The sequence below is a fragment of the Lissotriton helveticus genome, chromosome 6 (genome assembly GCF_964261635.1).
Source record: "Lissotriton helveticus chromosome 6, aLisHel1.1, whole genome shotgun sequence".
Lineage (NCBI taxonomy): Eukaryota > Metazoa > Chordata > Amphibia > Caudata > Salamandridae > Lissotriton > Lissotriton helveticus.
This window is the reverse complement of record NC_136067.1, coordinates 254,459,363-254,480,721: the sequence shown is the minus strand read 5'-3', so window position 1 is coordinate 254,480,721 and position 21,359 is coordinate 254,459,363. Positions and strand designations below refer to the sequence as shown.

The 21,359-nt window shown below is 48.2% G+C and overlaps 1 protein-coding gene across 8 annotated transcripts in view; it reads right to left on the bottom strand.

Annotated features, from left to right (window-relative positions):
• Positions 1 to 21,359, bottom strand: part of ITSN2 (intersectin 2) — a 1,402,222-nt gene that overhangs the window by 966,026 nt on the left and 414,837 nt on the right. For all 8 annotated transcript variants that reach the window (XM_078647702.1, XM_078647706.1, XM_078647705.1 and 5 more), the window contains one exon: positions 11,800 to 11,863. In XM_078647702.1, coding sequence (XP_078503828.1) covers positions 11,800 to 11,863 — 64 coding nt within the window. The remainder of the gene's footprint in view (positions 1 to 11,799; positions 11,864 to 21,359) is intronic.

Below are 21,359 nucleotides of genomic sequence, written 5' to 3'. Positions count from 1 at the left end.
TAGAAACCAAGAAAAATTAAATTATCTTGTTCTTTACAACTTAATGTAAGCGAATCTAATTAAACAAAATGTATATGGACATATAAACGTATCACAAGAACAAGAGGCACACAGAATTAATCCAAGAAAAAAAGGATCACAAAAATATACATATATACAACAATTATATACAACATATACAATATATAAACAAAATATAAACAACGGCGTACCCTAAGAGAGGTAATTGAAACCTTTCTCAAAATATATACACTCCCACTTATGAGTGATATAGATCTAAAAGGAAATCCTAATTGCGCCTGAGAAAAGAATTCTCTCACAAAACTAGCTAAATACAAGGCGCAGGTAGTTGAAACAAATACAAATAGTAATAGGGGGACTCCTTCAACACAGAAGTGGGCCCTAATCTAACTGCAGTGGCGGCGCACCGGGCCATTCTGTTGCTCCTCTCCAACCTGCGGCCTGCCTTTCCCGGTCAGTGGTGGGCGTTGGACGACCGGAGAGACTTTTGGCGCCATTAAACTTGAGCCCTTATTACCAGAACGTGATACTTCCTCCTGTTTTGGCGCGGGGGCCGCTGTGTCGCTTGGAGCCTTGCCTTTGAGAACTGTGTGTGCCCTAACATCTGGTCCCCTGATTTCTTGCCTCTCTGCCCTGGGTGCGACGTCTTGCCATCTACTGGGCCCCTTCTACTGCTCACACTGCCCGGGGGTGTTTCTGGGGGGCTTCCCGCCTGGGCCTGTGGTGGACGGAGGCCCTTCTCACTGGACGGCTACCGCCTGGAGACACGAGCGCGTAGCTCCTAACTGCTGGCCTGACGATGACGAGATCCAAAGGGGGCAAGCCGGAACCGGCGGCGACGGCCAAAGGCACGTCGGTGATGGCCATGTGGGGCAAGACTGGAGCGGCGGCGCCCACTGAAGACCCCTCGTCGATGGCTGCGGACTCGCCACCGGTGGCCCAAGCCTTCATGGCCTCCTTTATGTCTGATCTCAAGACGGAGATAGGCTCCTTGCGCACGGAAGTCCAAACATGCGTTAAAGAGATGCGCAAGGAGGTCACTGAGCTGGGCGACAGAGTGGACGGTTTGGAGAAGCTGGTTGACGCGCGTACGGAGGACCAGGAGCAGTTGTGGCAGAGGGTGGCGGCCCTAGAGGAGCAGAACGTTGAACTACAGATTAAGCAGGAGGACCTTGAGGACAGGAGCCGCCGCAATAACCTCCGAATCCATGGCATACCGCTCGACGAAGAAGGGACGGACATTCTGACCTATGTAGCACAACTCTTGCACGAAGTGTGGGGGGACGAAGATGCCTCCCCTCCGACGTTGGATCATGCCCATCGAGTGTATGGACCGGCGGGTAGAGCGGGCCTCCTTCCAGACATCCTGACACGGGTGCACTATTTTACAGAGAAGGAAGCCATCTTGAAGGCAGCCCGGGACAAGCCTAACCTCACCTACGGAGGCCACAAAATACAGATTTTTCAGGACCTGGCCCCCAATACCCTGCGACGGCAAAGAGTTTTTCGGCCGGTGACGGAGAAATTGCGGGCTCTCAACATTGCCTACCAGTGGGGTCACCCCTTTGCCCTCATCTTTCGCTGGGAGGGCAGCGCAACTTCTCAAGATGCCGGACTCGCCGGCCCACAGCCCTTCAAGGTCCCGTCCACAAGAGAGAGTACCTGCCCGTCCGGACTGGACCCAGGTTCGGCGACACCGGCGATCTCCCCCTGTGGATGAGAAGACGGCGTCGCAGGCCAAGCTGGACCTCATAGCACATATCCGCTCCCTTGAGGGTGATCGCGATGGCCAGACCTCCCCCTCCCCTTCGCCTTCACCATGACCTGGACCGCATTGCAGCTTAATCTTCAGTGACCCCCTCCGGCGCTCTGGGGCGCCCTTCTGGCTGTCACACTGCAATCTTGCCTCGACTTGCCGCCTGTACGGTTGCCCTATGAGATGCCTGGGCTCCTACACCCTGCCGCTGTTGATGGCCGGAGCGCCAGCCCCCTTGAGACGCGGGCGGACTACGCCCCATCGAAGCCTTGCTCTGACGCATGCCTGGTAGCTCCGCTGCCACTGATCCCGCCAGGTTGACTCCCTCGGAGCTGCTTGCGGGATGGGCGTGGCTTCCGTGGAGCCCTCTTTGCATTGCAATGCCTGGTACATCATCAGGGACTGGACGATGCCCATTGATATGCCCAACTGCTCCACTTAGTCACGAGATGCACCTGGTCCTGGTTCGAGCAGCGGGGCTCCCGGGGCCGAGAACTCCTCTCCTGCCTGTGAGTGCCCCCCCTGCTGCCCCATAGGGAGTGACATTCCTGAGTGCGTCCAAACCCTTGGGTAGAGGATGCCCGGTGACTGGGGTAGCCTGCTGCGGCCCTGTTGGCCTTTGTTGTTCTTGATAAATTTGAGGCGTGCTTGGCCTCCTGCTGTTCCCTCTCTTTCTCTCTTCCTCCTTCTCTTCTTTGCCTTCCCTTCCTTGGTCTTTCTCTTCTTCCTTTTCCTTTGGACTGGCGGGTGGTGAGATGGGGATGGGGTGGCGACTGCTGTCTGGGTGGGGGGGGAGTGGACTTCCTACGGTCTCCTTTTCTTACATTGGTGGGAGCGGGGCGCGTGGGCGGATCCTACATGCCGTTTGTTATGGCTGCGACTGTCCCTAACACCTTGAAGGTCCTCTCACTCAATGTTAAGGACTGAATTCCCCTAATAAGCGCAAACAGGTGTGGCGTTACCTCCTCCAACAGCAACCCGACATTATTTATCTTCAAGAAACTCATTTACTACAGGGGGACACACACCGCATGGCCCACCCCAAATATCCTCTTCAGTTCTGGGCGGCAGCGGACACTAAAACTGCAGGGGTGGCCATATTGTGCAGGACTGGCTTCAGGCGGGGGGACTCTCGGCCCTATAAGAGTGGAGATGGGCGTTTCCTCAGGGTTACGGTATGTGCGGGACGGCGCAGGCTCACCTTATGCAATGTGTATGCACCTAACCAGTTACAAGACCGCTACCTCCAGACATTATTGAGGGAACAGATAACCTGTGGAGTCCCGCACTTGATACTGGGTGGAGACTTCAACCTGGTGTGGGAATCGGACTTGGATCGATGTGGTACTGCCTCCAACGCTTCAGGGGTGATGTCCGCTGCCCTGCGCAAGCAGACTGCAGACTTAGGACTGCTTGATGTATGGCGCTATCACAACCCGGACCTCCGAGATAACTCCTTTTATTCGCACACCCATAGGTCTTACTCCCGTATCGATTATCTCTTTGCGTCGCTGGAGTTGCTCCGAGACTCATTGGGAGCTTCCATCTCGGACATTTCACTGTCGGATCACGCTCATGTTGAAATGCGCCTTCAGGATCCGGCGGTACGTCCCGCACGTGTCGCCCGTTGGACTTTCCCGCCGGGTGTTCTCCGGGTGCTGACGATGTTGATAGCATCCGGGAGGCCATAGACGCCTACTTTGCTTCCAACGACACCCCGGACATGCCTTTCCCGGTGGTTTGGGACGCTTTCAAGGCCACGATTCGGGGCCACATCACCTCACTGGCGATTGCACGCAGGCGTGCGGCCAGCAAATTGGAGGCTGAGTTGGCAGCGGATATTAAGAAAGCCGAGATGCAGGACCAGGAACGGTCATCTCGAGACACTAGGAGGAGATTGGCCACCCTTAGGGGGCAACTCAGACTGTTGCGTACAAACAAGGCCGAAAGTGCCCTGTTGGCCTTGAAGCAAAGGTATTTTGAAGGTGGCGACAAGGTAGGCCGATTACTGGCGGGAAGGCTGAGAGCACGTGCTGCCAAGGCCCACATACCTAGTGTCCAGCTACAGGACAGATCGAAAGTGGTCGCGGAGACATCCAAACAGGCCGCGTTTAGGGACTACTATACCTCTCTGTATAGGAGTGAGCCAGTATCGGCAGACGAGACAGCAGCCGTACTCGACGATTATGAGGGGCCACAGATACCGCCTGGGGACGCGACTGTGCTGGAAAACCTCATTACGGAGGACGAGGTCACAACGGTGATTAAGAACTTATCCCTGGGGAAGACACCGGGCCCAGATGGCTTGCCGTTATCCTTCTATCGCACGTTTCAGGCCCAGTTACGGCCTCACCTCCTCAGGTTGTTTAACTCCTTCTCAGATGAGGTGGGACCATCCTCTGACATGGGCATGGCGGAGATAGTGTTAATCCCGAAACCCGGGAAGGACCCCGCACTGTGCGCGTCTTACCGCCCTATTGCCTTGCTTAATACAGATCTCAAAATATACACTAAGATCCTCGCCCAACGCTTAGATCAGTATATGCAGTGGCTCGTGGACCCCGATCAGGTTGGCTTTATCCACGATCGCCAGGGGGCGGACAACGTGCGAAAACTTGCGCACCTTGTAGGAAAAGCACGGCATTGGAAACTCCCGGCCTGCCTTCTCTCGCTGGACTCAGAGAAGGCGTTTGACCGGGTGGACTGGGCTTTCCTCAGGGCGGTACTTCGTAAGCTCGGGCTGGGTCCCATGATGATTGCTAGGATTATGGCTCCATACATAGGACCCCACGCTCGCATCCGAGTCAATGGTGCCTTAACGCAGCCCATAGCAGTTCACAGGGGCACTAGACAGGGGTGCCCCCTCTGACCCCTCCTCTTCGTTCTAGCAGTGGAACCCCTTGCGGAGCTTCTACGGCGCGACTCGAATATTCACGGGATAGCACACGGGGGACGGGACAATAAGGTGGCGATGTTTGCGGACGACCTGATCCTTACTCTCACGCACCCGCGAGAATCTCTGCCGGCTGTCCATAGGGCGCTTTGTGTCTTCCAACGGGCCTCCGGCCTAAAGATCAACCACGATAAATCCTGGGCCCTGAACCTTACCATCCCGGCGGAAGACCTTTCCACCCTGAGGGAGATTGTGCCCTACCAGTGGGCTGAGCACCATATCAAATACCTGGGTCTCACCCTGACCCCCTCCCTCGATGACTGGAGTTCTGTTAACTGGCGGACCTGCCGGAAGGAGGTCTTAGACTATCTGCGGCGGTGGAAACCCATGATGCTGTCCTGGTTAGGCCGCCTCCATACAGTCAAAATGTCGATCCTTCCCAAAATCCTGTACGTGTTTCAATGCCTCCCCACTCCAATACCGTTGCACTGCATACGAAGTTTGCAACGTGAGCTCATATCCTTCATTTGGTGTGGTAAGCGCCCCTGTTTTTCCCAGAAAATACTCATGGCTCCGCGCGACAGGGGGGACTAGCTTGTCCCAACTTGGTACACTACTATTGGGCCGCACATCTCCGATTTGTGATAGAGTGGGGGATCAGGGAAAGTGAAAAAGGGTGGCTACACATGGACAGGGCGGTGACGGGACGCACTGTTTTGGACCTGCCCTGGCTCCACCGAGCGGCCCGCTCTAGAAGTGGTACCTGGCAGTGCCCACGAAAATGGTACTGGACATTTGGGACGCCACTGCTGTCTCCAGGGGCCTTACTACATTCCCATTCCCGCACACCCCATAGCGGCCAACCCTCACTTCCCGCCGGCCCATCGTACCCGGGCATTTGAGGACTGGGTACAGGGGGACTGTCGGGTGCTTTGCGACCTGTTCGAAGGGGGCTCTTTTAAATCGTTCAGTCAATGCTGTGAGGAGTTTCGCTTGCAGCCTGCTGCGCGGTTGCATTACGCCCAACTACGGCACTGGGCTTCTGAAGATAGTGTACATCGGGTGGCTACACGCGCCTTCACCCCCTTCGAGCGGCTGGCCCGCACCCTTGGGGGTCTGAAGCGATTGATCTCCCAGATCTATCACATCCTACAGCACCCGCCACTCATACCGACTCACCCGTATCAGCGTCGCTGGCAGATGGCGGTCGCCACGGATATCATGCCTTCACAATGGGTAGCGGTGTGGAGAGATATCCCCAAGGTGTACCGGAGCATCCCACAGAGGGAGAACGCATATAAACTTTTCACCCAATGGTATTACACTCCCCTGCGACTTCACAAGATGTTCCCCAATGTCTCGCCACTGTGCTGGAGGTGTCGGGCAGCGACTGGGGACTTTGTGCACATATGGTGGGCGTGCCCGCTTCTCACCGTCTTCTGGAAGGAGGTCCTTAGTCACATCAGGGGGGTACTGGGGTTCCCTTTGCCTGAAGCCATAAGTACGACCTTGCTGGGTATCAAACCACCTAACCTTAAGGCCCTCACCCGTAACGACTGGATTGTAACGTTGCAGATGCTAGGTGCGGCCGAGCAACTCATAGCCTTGTATTGGAAGAAGACTGAAGCACCTCCCATAACATCCTGGTTTGTGCGGCTGTGGCACGTCTTGGCAATGGAGCTCCTTACGGCGCGACTCCAGATGCGCCACACCCGCTTTGAGGCAGTTTGGAAGCCCCTGGTGCGCTACTTGTGCTCTATGGAGCATGCACGACACATGCCCACCAGACTCAGGACCCTACATCTCTTTGAGGATGCTATTGTCCCTACAGACCCTACTAGGTTGCTTCCATAGGCGACTCATGTAACACCTGTGCCCCTGAGGCTGACCCTCACTGCCTGGTGCTGCCTCCCATCCACGGAACAGCCCGCCACGCCTGCTAGCAGGATCCCTTCTCTATCTTCTGTTTCTGGCTTGCTTCCTCTTCGCTCTCCCTTTTTCTTTTTCCTCTGTAGCTCCTTTCTGTTCTCAAGAGCCCCTGTTGGGTCGTTCGTAAGTAATGAGCTTGTTGCTCCCTCATCTCCCCCCTTGGATTCGCCATTGGGGTTCTTTCACCGCTGAGCGACTTTAAAAGCTTCTCCTAAAGCCACGCGGCCGGCCCTTTAGGGTTGTTGGCAAGGCGCTGTGTTAATCACCTCAATTGAGCAAACTCTGTTGCGCATTTCTCGCGGCCGGCCTCGGATAGAGGTTGTAGGCTTAACGCTGTGTTCTGGTGCCCCTTCTGGGGGTGTTGTTTCAAAATAAAACAGACTTGTAACAAAAAAAAGAAACGCATACTCTCCTATTTTCCATGTTTGTGATTTTAAGCTTCATAATATATTGAGGTCAGGAGACAGCAGTCGTGAGGACTATGCGCACCAGTAGCACTGGGGCACCAGGAGACAGTTCTAGTGATCACCTGCACCTGTGTGGTTTGGCGCTATATAGCCTGTTTGAGAGCCCCACTGTCCAGGAGTCCAGGAGACAGCACTTGTAGGGACTATACACACCAGAACTACTGGGGCCCTAGGAGGCAGTCCTAGTGATCACAAACACAAAGAGTATCCCACCTGGTTGAACTACAATTTCGGGCACTAGTCGCTATTGAAGGTGTGTTATTATTTCAATTGCATGCTTGGAGGCAAAACCTTTTTGTTAGATAACGCTCACACACTCCAGTAGTGTCATGCTTCATCATCGGGTCCACCCTGACTCCTAAAGGTCAGGGTTTTAACTGGTTTTATTTATTTTACTGTATTGTATCTTTCCTCCTAAAGAATGTAATATGATCTTAAATTTTTCTTCACATTTTATTTGTACTGTAAAGAATTGTGTATCTAAAAGCTACATGTTTTATAAATTGTATGTCTTTTATGGTTCTGGGAAAATAAATAAAGTGATTGAACTGAACCAAACTGATTTTATGGTGACAACAGTTTTCAATCTCACAGGAAATCCTTGCTACAAATAGACTAGGTATTTTTGCACCTTTTGTTGTTCCCTATAAGAATACATATTACAGAAAGCACTACAACATGGTAACCAAATTAGTACTGTTGTATCTTACTAGACAGTACAGCTGTAAATTCAGTTCCTGCTCCCTTTAAACATGGTGTATCTTCTTAGCCAGTTTAATTTCGGAACAACACACCAACAGTGACAGCCAGAGTGACTGTTTTGGTACTGGGTGAATTTTCTCCAAAGCACAGTTACCCCCAGGAGTCCTAGAGAGAGGCTGGAATGCCAATCATGTGAAAAGTATTTTTCCAATCTGATTTTGTACCCTGGAGACCAAGCCTCCACCTTCGAGATGTGAAATCACTCTTTCAACACACACGAGTATTTTGTCTTCTGGTCCTACGGGTCTTTGATTGTTCCTTAATCAATTATGACAGGCATACTGCGAAATATATTCCTAATGATAACATATTGATGTGAATCCAACTCCTTGACATGTACATTGCCGCATTATGGCATTTTAGTACAATGCTTGCCAGACAAGATCCATTTGTTTTTCTTTACATAGGAGTTGGGCGATTATTGTGTAAACGCAGCTGAATTATGAACAATGTATATATAAATTCACAATTTGAACACTAGATGCTTTATCCAATGTTTAATTTGGATTGGAAGCATTAGATATACGAACAAAATTTGGTATACATGTAATGAGAGATCCATGCAGAGTAGATACAAAAACAATATTCATGGGGTGTTTTTTCTCACATTTTGTGCAGGTTATAAAATAACCAAATAATGGCCCCTTAACGAACGTCAGACACCAAAATGCATTGCGGATTTTAACATCCAATGGTGCACTTTAAAGAAAAGGCAAAACGCAATAAAATTCATTGAAACACAACAGTTGAACACAATTTACAATTTATTCAATAGGAACTAAGTTTGTGCATTCAAGTTAATGTATGCAGAAGGCAGTGTGTGAGAGACCTGAATCACAATCAGATTTCTGGCTACTGATCTGAGCTACTTGCCAGGGTCTGATTTGGCATTAACTTATCGGCACACCAACAGGTTAAGACACTCTGGAATTAAGTACTGCTAAAGATGAGGGATCTGCATTTAGAAGCATCCATCAGAAAAATTGAGAAATTGAGGGGGTGCAGCTCAAAAGCATCACAGAACATTTGCTGGACATTTGCTTGCTTAGAAAGAAGGCACTAACTGCAAGATCTGGCCTACTTTCCACAACTTCGTAGCAAGTAATGTTAAGCTCATTTACTAAGACAAGGCCAAAGAGATGTTTTAGCTTGAGTATTGCTTAAGTACCAACAATTAAATACTTCAATTTTCCTAACTGCCGCAAACTGCATAGCTCCTTCCCTGCTCCCCCGCCTACGCTGCCAGCACTAGAGAGTCAACTAACCAACTCTTTCCAGCGTAAGCGCATAACCAGATAACACAATTCTACCCAAGTCTCTTTCCCAATTGCCAGACATAAGTCGGTTGAGGGCTGGAATGAGGAATTACCTTCTCCCCCGATGGAGGAACAATGGAAATCCTGTTGTGGCCAGCTAGAGATGCTATCCCAAAACTACAAGCTCCATTCAATCTACTTTAAATATGTGCATAGATACTACAAAACGCCAGCGCATCGCTTCCGTACGCGCCTGCGCGAAGATGCTAGATCTTGCCGATGCAATTCCCCCCAAGCACCTTTCTTACACTTGGCATGGCATTGGCTTAGGATAGCAAAAATACTGGGTGGAGATTTTTACCTTAGTGAATGAGATATTGGACACTAGTTTGGAACCTTAGCCCCTCATGGGCATACTAGGCTGAAGGAAAGATATTCCTGCGGAGCCTAGACCCCTACTAACAATGCTACTTCTGCTGGCGAAGAGGAGGACTGCCACAGCCTGGGGGAAAGCGTAGGCACCGACAGTTAAATCTTGGATAACTGATGTTACACACTGTCAGGAGCAGCTGAAAACATCCTGGGAGCTGATGCCAGCGGCTTCTAGACCTCGAGATATCTGGGGTCCCTTCCAGGATTGGTCTCGGGTCCCACTAAATGTCAATGCAACTGAGCCCTAGCGGGATATTAAGTTACTCTGCATGCGTCGTCTTGTCCAGTAGGTAGTTGAGCCGACACTGTGGTCATTAGGTTGTGTAATCTGAGATGCAAGAATACTGTGCTGTTAACTATTTTACACCTGTTTTGTGGCCCACTCGGTTGACATTGTGGAGCTTTACATATTATCTGGCTTGCAATTATCAGTGTTTTAGTGCTGCACTGTTTTCCCCTCTATGTTGGGGTTAGGAATTGTAATTTTCTTTGTTTTGCTTTTTCCCTCTTGTTTTTCATCTTCAACTATACTGCTCTAGTAACGTTACCTTATAAAATGTGTGTTCTCTATGGAGTAAGCAAACGAAATATGTAGGTATCAATACGCACTGTAATTTTGTCTTTTTGTTTAAATTAAATCTTTACCAAAAAAAACAAAAAAAACTTTAACTTCCCAAAAATATTTAGTCAATGGTTGACAATAGATTTCTTCAATAAATGATTCATCCTCCATTCCACTGTAGATATTTGTTTTTATAACCAACTTTATTGAACTTTTACGGCATGATAGCTTATCACACAGAGTACCAAAGGAGCAAAATACATGAGTGACATTGTAGCGGGTTTGGGTATATAAGACGTACATACAACATTACCATCAAAATCAACAGGCCAGAATAAGCACACTATTTACCCCATTTCTGCATATGCTTTATGGGGCAGCCATGTGCCTCGAAGACCGGCTTTTCCTGATAGGCACACCAGTCCACCCCTGCCGTCCAGCTCCAAATTGTTGGTGGCTTCTTCTGCTTCCATGCTCGTGCCACATCCCATTTGGCAACCAAACAGGCAACCCCCAGAAATGCACAATCAGCTCTGGGGCCCCTCAATTTCCTCCAGCAGCCCAAGCAAAGCCATGTGAGGGGTGAACTAAAGAGAGTGGCCTAGGACATCAGAAAGTATGCGGCCCACCTCTTCCCAAAATGGTCCCAGTATCGGACATTCTCAGGCAACATGAGAGAAGTCTGCACTCGGACGTGCACATCGCACACATGCTGCATGTGTACCCAGAGGCACGTGTTGCGACTGCCTTAGCATGTGATATGTTGCATGCAAATAATTGAACTGGTTCATACGCAGCCGCGTTGAGATCGCCAATTCCCTAGGTGTCATGCAAGCATCCCTCTAGTCTTCTTAGTCTATCACTCAGACCCAGGTTTCCCATCGCCGCCGAGCCTTGTCAAGGCCATCAGGAGCGTGAATCACCAGCAATCGATAAATCACATATATTGCCCCTTTACACAACTTCCCTTGAAAGATCTTTGCCTCCAAAGGACTATACTCAGGTAAAGAGTCCTCTGGAAGGTCGTGGGCTAACAGACCGTGGCGTAGCTTAAGGTAGTGGAAAAATGCGAGTTATGAAAACAGTACTTGCTTTTCACCTCCTGAAAGGATAAAATGTTCCTCCCCCCTTTAAACATCCCCAAGATTCCACTGTAGATTTAAAATCATTGCAAGGACAATTATCAGAGAATATTAATGCAGGTCAGACATTACATTTTTGGTCAAGTTTCAATGTTATAGTAATTTAAATTGTCAAGCCATCAAAGCTTAATTGCAAGGATAGCGAAATATCAACACTACACAAATACTGGGAATGATTAGAGACAATAACATTGATTATTCTTGAAGAAGAAAGCTTTAAGCTTTTAATATGAATAATTTAGCTATAGTACAAGGATATTCTTTCTGATAACTGACCCTCTGAGAACTTTAAAATCTACAGTGGGACTGAATAAATATATATGAAACATGTATAATTCAAGGATTCCACTATGAATCAATTATTAAACGTAATTTGTACATTTATAAAGTATTTTGTTTTAATTTTTTAATCAAGGTTTTATGCTGATTGATTATTAATGCAGGTAATTTTTTTCAATGTAATGACTATTAACTGGGGTCACCAAATAACGCTGCTATACAAAATTACTATTTCTTATTGACAAAGCACAAAAAGTTCGAAGCACAATTCAAATATTTTCAATATGTGTAGGGACTTACCAAATGGTTGCTAGCTGAGTCTGAGAAAGGTTTGACTGAACAAGAGAATTCTTAACTTGAAAACCTTAAAGAAAAAAAAAGAGTATGTACCTGAGTAAAATGTGATGCTAGTGAAGTATTTCCATTAATCAATCAGTAGATGAAGTTGTCCTTAGGTGGCACTGCTACTCAAGGCCTTTAGACTCTCTCCAACTGGTCAGAGGCATGTACAGATCCATAAAATTGAGGAACAAGGCCTATCCATAGGATGTTAGGTGAGCCTGCACGCCTTGTATTACGCATTTGGGAGAGTGTCATACATCGCTATGCATTCGGATACTGGGTGTCCTAGTCTCATAACTTAAGAAGCAGTCAATCAGTTTATTACTATTTGACCAATAGCTGAATAATTGGAAACAGGAGCAAACTACTTCACAGAAACAACATGAACTACATTCTAACAATATGTATTGCCTTTCTGCTATTCCCAACACATAAATAGATTCACAGCACTAAAAACAAGTGTGCAGGGTTTGACCTTGCTCAACCCTCTCTCCAAAACATAGGCATCATCAAAACGTATACATCTAGAGTTTTAGATATGGGTGCATTGGTGCCATGGGGGCTATCACTGGGTCACTATGGTCCCCCTTAAGTTCATGGCACATGAAGGAAAATGCTACTTACCAGAATGCATCTGTTCTTGGCATGTAGAGCTGCAGAGTTGCACACTGTGCCCGGATGTTTGCAGTTTGTTTTTGTCCTGAAAAGTTCTTTGGAAGTCACGAGATGGGTGACTCCTCCTCTGGACCATACTGCGCATGGACATCGGCTCCATCCTCAGATTGTTTTTCGCCATGAGGGAAATGATTGAGCTTTGCAAGAAAAGGAAGGATGTCCGTGTAAATTGTATCTAATTAAGATAGTACTGGAACAGACAAGGGTAGCCGGGTGGGCGTGTGCAACTCTGCAGCTCTACATGCCAAGAACAGATGCATACTGGTAAGTAGCATTTTCCGTTTGAGGCATATGAGCTGCAGATTGCACACTGTGCATAGATTGTATAGCAGTACCCACCATTAGCGGAGATCACCCCTATCTGTTGCTGTAGTTTGAAATAATGTTTTGAGAACAGCCTGGCCCACATTAGCTTGTTGCACATCTACACAATAGTGTTTTGTGAATGTGTGCGGTGAAGACCATGTAGCTGCTCTGCAGATGTTATCTAGGGGAATGTTACCTAGAAATGCCATTGAAGTACCCTATTTTTCTTGTAGAATGGGCTTCAGGAGGAACAGATCATGTTAGTTTAGCTTTGTGGTAGCAAATTTGTATGCATTTGACAATCCATCTAGCTATCCCAGATTTTGATATGGGATTACCCTTGTGTGGTGGTGAGAAAGACACAAAAAGTTGTTTGGTTTTGCGAAAAGGTTGTGTTCTCTCAATGCAGTATAGCAATGCTCTTTTGACATCTAGAGTATGAAGAGCTCTTTCTGCTACTGTTTGTGGCTGCGAGAAGAAGACTGGCAGTTCCACAGATTGATTGAGGTGGAAGGGAGAAATGACCCTGGGTAGGAATTTAGGATTAGTACGGAGAACGACCTTATTTTGATGCATTTGCAAGAAAGGTTCTTGAATGGTTAGTGCTTGTAGCTCACTAACTCTCCGTAGAGAAGTAATAGCTACTAGGAATGCAACCTTCTATGTTAAAAATAGTAGTTTACATTTATGTAAAGGTTCGAAGGGAGGACCCATTAGCCGTGTGAGAACAATGTTCAAATTCCACACTGGTAAAGGTGGTACTCTGGGAGGAATTATTCTCTTAAGGCCTTCCATAAAGGCTTTAATAGCAGGCACTCTGAAGAGAGATAGATGCTGTCTGTTTTGAAGATATGCTACTATGGCTGCAAGATGTAGTCTAATAGATGTGTAGGCTAAGTTACATCTTTGGAGGTGCAGTAAGTATCCTATGATGTGATGAATAAACAAGTCTAAAGGATTCATATTTTTGTTGTGACAATATATTACAAAACGTTTCCACTTAGCTGCATAGCATGCTCTAGTGGTTGGGCGTCTAGCTTCTTTTATAACATTCATGCAGTCTGGAGGAAGGTTAAGACATCCAAATTCTAGGATTTCAGGAGCCAGATCGCAAGGTTGAGCTGAGCTGGGTCTGGGTGCCTGATCTCTCCACGGTTCTGTGTTAAAAGGCGTGGAGACAAGGATAGTTTTTGGTGTGGCACTACAGACAGTTGTAACAGTGTGGTGTACCACGGCTGTCTGGCCCATGTTGAAGCAACTAGGAGGAGGGTCAGAGAATGCTGCTGTAGTTTGCGTACTACTAGTGGCATGAGTGGTAGAGGTGGAAAAGTGTACGCAAATTTGTTTGACCAGTTGATCCATATCGCATTGCCATTGGACAGTGGGTGTAGATATCTGGCGGCGAAGCTTGGGCATTTGGCGTTTTCGTGGGTGGCAAAGAGGTCTGTCTGAGGTTGTCCCCACATCTGAAAGAATGGTTGAAGAACTTTCGGATGAAGTTCCCACTCGTGAATCTGTTGTGTCTGACGACTTAACAGGTCTGCTATGGTATTTTGAACTCCTGAGACATGCAGGGCTAATAGGAATATGTTTTGAGGTATAGCCCACCGCCATATGTTCTGTCCTAGCTGAGAGAGTTGCAGGGAGTGCGTTCCGCCCTATTTCTGTATGTAATACATGGCTGTCATGTTGTCCGTGCGGACTAACACAGCTTTGTTTGATACTTGCTGTTGAAAAGCTTTTAGTGCTAGGAATATAGCTAGTAACTCCAGATGATTGATGTGGAGTAACTTTAGTTGCGGTGTCCACCTGCCTAGCTTGGTGTATTGCAGTAGGTGGGCCCCCCAACCGGAGAGTGATGCGTCCGCTGTTAAGATTATTTGGGGAACTGGCTCTAGGAACGGTCGTTCCTTGGAAAGGTTTTTGGTGTTGCACCACAGCAGAGAGCGATGAGTCCGACCGTCTACCAACACTAGGACTGTTAATTGACCTTGAGCCTGGTTCCATTGACGTGATAAGCACTCTTGGAGAGGACGCATTTGAAGTCTTGCATGGGCACTATGAAAATGCAAGAGGCCATCATCCCTATAAGCTGCGTAAACACTCGTGCTGAAAGGGAGTGTTGTGGCTGAAACTTTTTGAGAAGTGTTTGCATGCTGGCTATCCTTATTGGAGTGAGATAAGCCAGAGCTGTTGAGGTGTTTATTGTAGCACCGAGGTACTGCTGTACTTTGGATGGTTGCAGTTGAGACTTGGTGTGGTTTATTGTGAACAAGTTGTGGAGCAGTAGGATTGTGGCATGGGTGTGTTCTACACACTGGTTGTATGAGCTGGCTGTTATGAGCCAGTCGTGGAGATACGGGAAGACGTGGTTGTGCTATCTTCGTAAATGTGCTGCCACTACTGCTAGGCACTTGGTGAATACTCTTGGTGCTGTAGTAACTCCGAATGGGAGTACTTTGAATTGATAGTGCTGCCCGTCTACTACAAATCTGAGATACTTCCTGTGAGCTTCGTGAATGGGAATGTGGAAGTATGAGTCCTGAGATCTAGAGTAGCAAGGAAGTTGTTTTGTAATAGGAGAGGAAGGACTTGTTGGAGTGTGACCATGTGAAAATGATCTGACTGGATGTATATGTTTAGCGGTCTGAGGTCCAGAATAGGCCTTAGAGAGCCGTCCTTCTTTGGGATGAGAAAGTATAGGGAGTAAGCCCCCTTGTTTTGTTGGTGCAGAGGAACTGGTTCTATTGCACTTTTTTCTAGCAAAGATATTACTTCTTGTTTAACAGTGATAGATGTTCTTTTGACATTGGGCGCTGTTTGGGTGGTATGTTTGGGGGGGTAGATGTTAGTTCTAGACAGTAACCTGACTGAATAAATTGTCGCACCCACCTGTCTGATGTGATGTTGATCCAGGCAGGAAGGAATTGTTGCAGTCTTCCCCCCACAAGAGTGGAATGTTGGTGGGGAAGCGGATTAAAGTCATGGGGTAGGGGTGGAGGCAGAGCGGGGGTTGTTGGCTTTGCCTCTGCCTTTGTTGTTGTTACCCCTGTAACCCCCTCTCTGGTAGCCTTTAGTGAATGTGGATTGGCTAGGGGTCTTGTAGGAAGTGGAGGAGTAGCCTCTTGTGTTGCCTCTGTATGATGAGCGATGAAAAGAGCGTCTGGGAGCTTGCAGCTGCAAGGCTCCCATGGATTTTGCCGTGTTGGTGTCTTTTTTCATTTTCTCTAAAGACACATCGACATTAGGGCCAAATAAATGTGACTCTTCAAATGGCTGATTGAGGATGGAATTTTGTACTTCAGGTTTAAAACCTGAGATACGTAGCCAGGCATGTCTACGCAAGAGTGTGCTGGTATTGATTGCCCTTGAGGCAGTGTCTGCAGCATCTAGGGCACAACGAATAGAAGGAATATGCTACTTACCAGTATGCATCTGTTCTTGGCATGTAGGGCTGCTGACATTCATATCTGTGCATAGATCGCCGCCTAGTGTTGGGTCCGGATGATTGCACATTGTTGTCCTGGAAGAGTCTTCGAAGTATCACAAAATAGGTGGCTCCTCCTTTGGACTACAGTGCGCATGGGCATCCTCTCCATCCTCAGATTGTTTTTCGCCATTGTGGCAGAGATGGAGTATAGTACAGTAAGAGATGTCCATGCAAAGAGTGAGTGCTGCAGCTGTGATAGGCACCGGGGAGGCGGGTGGGTGATATGAATGTCAGCAGCCCTACATGCCAAGAACAGATGCATACTGGTAAGTAGCATATTCCGTTCGAGGCATGTGGGCTGCTGAATTCATATCTGTGCACAGAATGTATAGCAGTATCTCCCCTAGCGGTGGTCGCCTGTGCCAGCTGCAGCAGTCTGAAAAAGAGTTTTGAGAACAGCCTGTCCTACAGCAGCTTGCTGTTTGGAATGTACATATACGCACTAGTGTTTGGTAAATGTATGTATGGTTGACCATGTGGCTGCTCTACAAATTTCGTGTAAAGGAATATTTCCTAGGAAAGCCATGGATGCCCCTAGTTTGCGTGTAGAATGCGCCCTAGGGGGAACTGTTAAGGTGCGTTTTGCTTTTAAATAACATATTTGAATGCACTTAACGATCCATCTGGCTATACCTGATTTTCAGATAGGGTTGCCTTTGTGTTGCGGTGAGAAAGCAACAAACAACTGTTGTATTTTTTGAAATGCCTTTGTTCTATCTATATAGTATAGCAGAGCTCTCTTGACATCTAGAGTATGCAATGCCCTTTCAGCTACTGTCTGCGGGTTTTGAAAGAACACTGGCAGTTCTATATTTTGATTTATATGAAAATGGGATATCACTTTTGGCATGAATTTAGGGTTTGTTCTGAGAACTACTCTATTTGCATGTACTTGAATGAATGGCTCTTGAATAGTTAGGGCTTGTAGCTCACTAACTCTTCTAAGTGAAGTAATGGCAATTAGGAAAGCCACCTTCCAAGTAAGAAATTGTAGTTCGCATGAGTGTAGTGGTTCAAAAGGTGGTCCCATCAATCTGGTTAAAACGATGTTTAGATTCCAGACAGGGGATGGTGGGTGTTTTGGTGGAATTACTTGTTTGTCCTTCCATGAATGCCTTTATTGCTGGTGTGAGAAGTTGGCCTGATATATGATGCTCACTAGTTCTAGTGATCACCTTGTATCAGTCCAAACAACCCTTATGGTGATTGGTTGCAAGTTAACCTTATAGACCAGCTATCCTAATGGTAGCATGGACAAAGCAGTCTTAGGCTAAACTCTTTTGGCATGTGAAGCCAGCTGTTTTACCACATTATAACCCCTTGAATACCAGATGAAAGGACACCACACAGGTTGTTATGAAAATAAACAATATATTTATTAATAACAAACACCTCTGAACTCTTTGTGAGATCAGAGGGCTAAGCACATGACAATCTCTTAGGAAAAATACGATACGTTGCACAAAATTACAATGGTGCCCTAGGGGCACGGCAAACCATATACTAAGTAAATGGAATGTGAAAGTCGATAGTAGTAATGGAGCTGTCCAGAGGTTGTAGGATCGGTGGGACCACGCTACCCTAACTTTAGGTAAGTAATAGGAGGCCCACGGAACGCGTGTGCAGAGTGTGAACTCACACGCGAGATGCGTAACAACGTCTATGGACAGTACAGTTCAAGAAAAAGGTAAGTACGGACAATCCTGACTAGTTAGGACTAAAACGACTGTGGAACTGGACACTAGTAGAGTCAATCTACCCTTGAGCACCGAAATGCTCTTGTTACCTCACCCACGGGCTGCGGGTGCATAGGTGCAAAGTCGTGTCGGGTTCCGGCGTTGAAGTCTATGGAGCCTGGAAGAAAAGATGCTGCAGGCGACCAGGAGGAAGATGTCCGGTGTGATCCAAGGGTGGATCAGAGATGCTGAAGACCTGAAAGCAGAGGGGACAATGTTCACAGTCACTAGCCAGTGACTGGAGTGGAACCAGGAAGGAACCAGATGTCGTCGTCGCGATCAAGTGAAGAGTGGACGCTTGACTCTGCAGCCACGTGGACCAGGAGGTGTCTTCGACGACCAGGATCGAGGCACGAGCTGTCCCACATAGGCTCTTGCTGTCGGCGGTGTCGGATCCGGATTTGGAATCAACAGGCCTTGGCAAAGGCAACCCACGCGGTGAGTGGAAACGGCGTCTGGAGTGGACCAGGAGGGTCCAGGGTGCTCCTCTTTTTGGAAGGGAGCAAGGGCCAGTCTGGAGCAACCAGACCAGCAGTGAAGATTTCAAGGGTCGTCGTCTAGGAGGCCACTAGCCAGCCGGCAAGTGACCAGACAACGCGTCGAGCAGCAAACAAGCAGAAGGGCCCCACGCAGATCTCGTGGAAGCTGGAGGGCTGATCTTCGGTGCAGGGGCTGCTCGGAGCTGGGGCTTCTCAATCCCCAAAGCACTTGGTCGAGTTTACCTCGGGAGTCGTGCTGGAAGCGAAGTGCAGTTTCTTTCAAGATGGCCGGTCCCACGTGTCTCGTCGCACCCACGGGTCTCAGCTGTGCTGCAGATGTGAGTTGAGGTCGGAGAGGTCTGGGAATCCGGGTCTCGTCGGGCTCTGAAGTCTGGATCCTCGAGGGAAGACGACAAAGTGAAGACGCTGGACGCTTGATGGTGCCTGCAGTTGCAGGTTGGACACTCCTTGCCCACAAGGGAGATTTCTTCAGTCTTCTGTGGAGCAGAACGTCAAAGTCCAGAGTTTCTTCTTGTAGAGTAGTTCAGGATTAATCTAATCTGGAATGGGACCAGCTCCTACCTTTATCCTGCTAAAGGGGGCTGTACTGGTGACTAGGTCCCTCCCCTGGGTGGGACCAGGAAGGGGGGTGGTTACACCCCCTATCCTTTGTCCGGTTTTCGTGCCAGAGCTGGGGCAGGGATGCCCCAGCAACTGGTTTGAACCGGTGTATGCACAGGGCACCTTGTGTGCCCCAGGCATGTCTCATTCCTTGCAGGCCTATCCTACCCAATACACAAAATCCTGTCTGGGGTGGTGCTGGCACCACCCAAGGCAGGAAACCCTTTGTCCAAGCCTCCCTCGCTGGAAGGACTCCCAGCAGCAGGAGGTCAGACTTGTGTCTGTGGTGGCAGCATCCATTTTGTGATGCTGAGGCTCTAGCTTAACTTTAACCGGGGTTACAGTTACATACATGTCTTATCCCTCTAGAAGGGTGGAATGCTACCCCCGTCACCAGAACTGGCGAGAGGGTAGTATTCCAAAGCGTATGACACCTTACACGACATGTTTTGATAATGCTACACCAAAGTTAGCAATAACCGCGAGGATTATAATGCACTTAAGAGTATATGGTATAGCGTTATCATGGAACAGCTATTAGGACTTGGTTCCGCAAGCTGCAGACAGGCTCAGCTCATGCCAGAGCACCATCTCACATAATTCCAAGCACTCTGCCTTCAGGATTGATAAGGCCTGCCATAGGAGTGACTGATAGGAATATATGTGTCCATTTTAGGGTTAGATATAGGTATACTATATCTACAGCAAAGGGTGATTGCACCACCTTGCCCCAGCTGTCTTGCAGCCAGTTGTGTCAGTTTTAGATGGCCAGCCAGGGGTGGCATAATACATGCTTCAGCCCCTGGTAGGCCCTGGGTACACCTAGGCCCTGGATACCTAAGGTACACTGTACAGGGACTGATAAGGTGGCCCAATACCAATTGGTAAATGCACCTAAAGTACATGGAGTCCATTTTAACAGAGAGAGCAGGAAGCCTGGGGTCCTGAATAGCAGGATCCCAGGCCAACTAAGTCAAAAACCAGCAAAACACTAGGCAAAAAGTTGGGGGTAACCATAGTCAGATATCCACCTTCCTACAGCTGGCACTCTAAACAGTGAAAGGTGTTGTCTGTTTTGGAGGTATGCTGCCAACGCAGTCAGATGTATCCTGATGGATGAGTAGGCTAAATTGCAACGTTGTAAGTGCAGGAAATAGCAAATGATGTTTTGTGTGGAAGCATCCAATGGGTTTATGTTGTTGTTTCTGCAGTAAATGACGAAACGTTTCCACTTTGCTGCATAACATGCCCTGGTAGTGGGTCTTCTTGCCTCTTTGATAATATTCATGCAGTCTGGAGGCAAGTTGAGGTATCCAAATTCTAGGATCTCAGGAGCCAGATCGCCAGGTTCAGCTGTTGGGGATCTGAGTGTTGGATTTCGCCATGGTTCTGAGTTAGAAGACTGGGTGTGAGTCGCAGTCTCTGATGAGGCACCACTGACAGTTCTAGGAACGTTGTGTACCATGGTTGCCTTGCCCACGTGGGAGCAACTAGGATTAGCGTCAGGGAATGTTGGCGCAGTTTGCGTGCCACTAGCGGGATTAATGGCGCTGGGGGAAAAGCGTACGCAAATTTGCCTGACCAGTCCATCCATATCGCATTGCCCTGCGACTGCGGATTTGGGAACATGGCGGCAAAGTACTGGCATTTTGCGTTTTCGCTTGTGGCAAACAGATCTATTTCTGGTTGTCCCCACTTCCGGAAGAATGGTTGGAGCACATTGGGGTGAATCTCCCATTCGTGCATTTGTTGACTGTGTCTGCTGAGCAGGTCGGCTATTTGATTGTCCTTGCCTGGGAGGTGTTCTGCCATGAGAAACATGTTCCTCTGAATGGCCCATTTCCACACTCTTTGAGCCAGGTGCGACAGCTGTGGGGAGTGTGTCCCTCCTTGCTTTTGAATGTAATACATAGCCGTCATGTTGTCCGTCCGGATCAACACGGTTTTGTTGCATAAGTGTTTCTTGAACGCTTTTAGGGCTAGGAAGATTGCCATCAACTCTAGAAGATTGATGTGCATCTTTTTCTGTTGTATAGTCCATAGTCCCTGGACTGTGTAATGCAGGACATGGGCTCCCCAGCCTAGCAGGGATGCGTCCGCTGTCATCACTATTTGTGGGACAGGCTCTTGGAACAGTCGTCCTTTGCAAAGGTTTTGTGCATTCCACCAATGCAGAGAGTTGTATGCACGACTGGTCACCAACACTAGGTC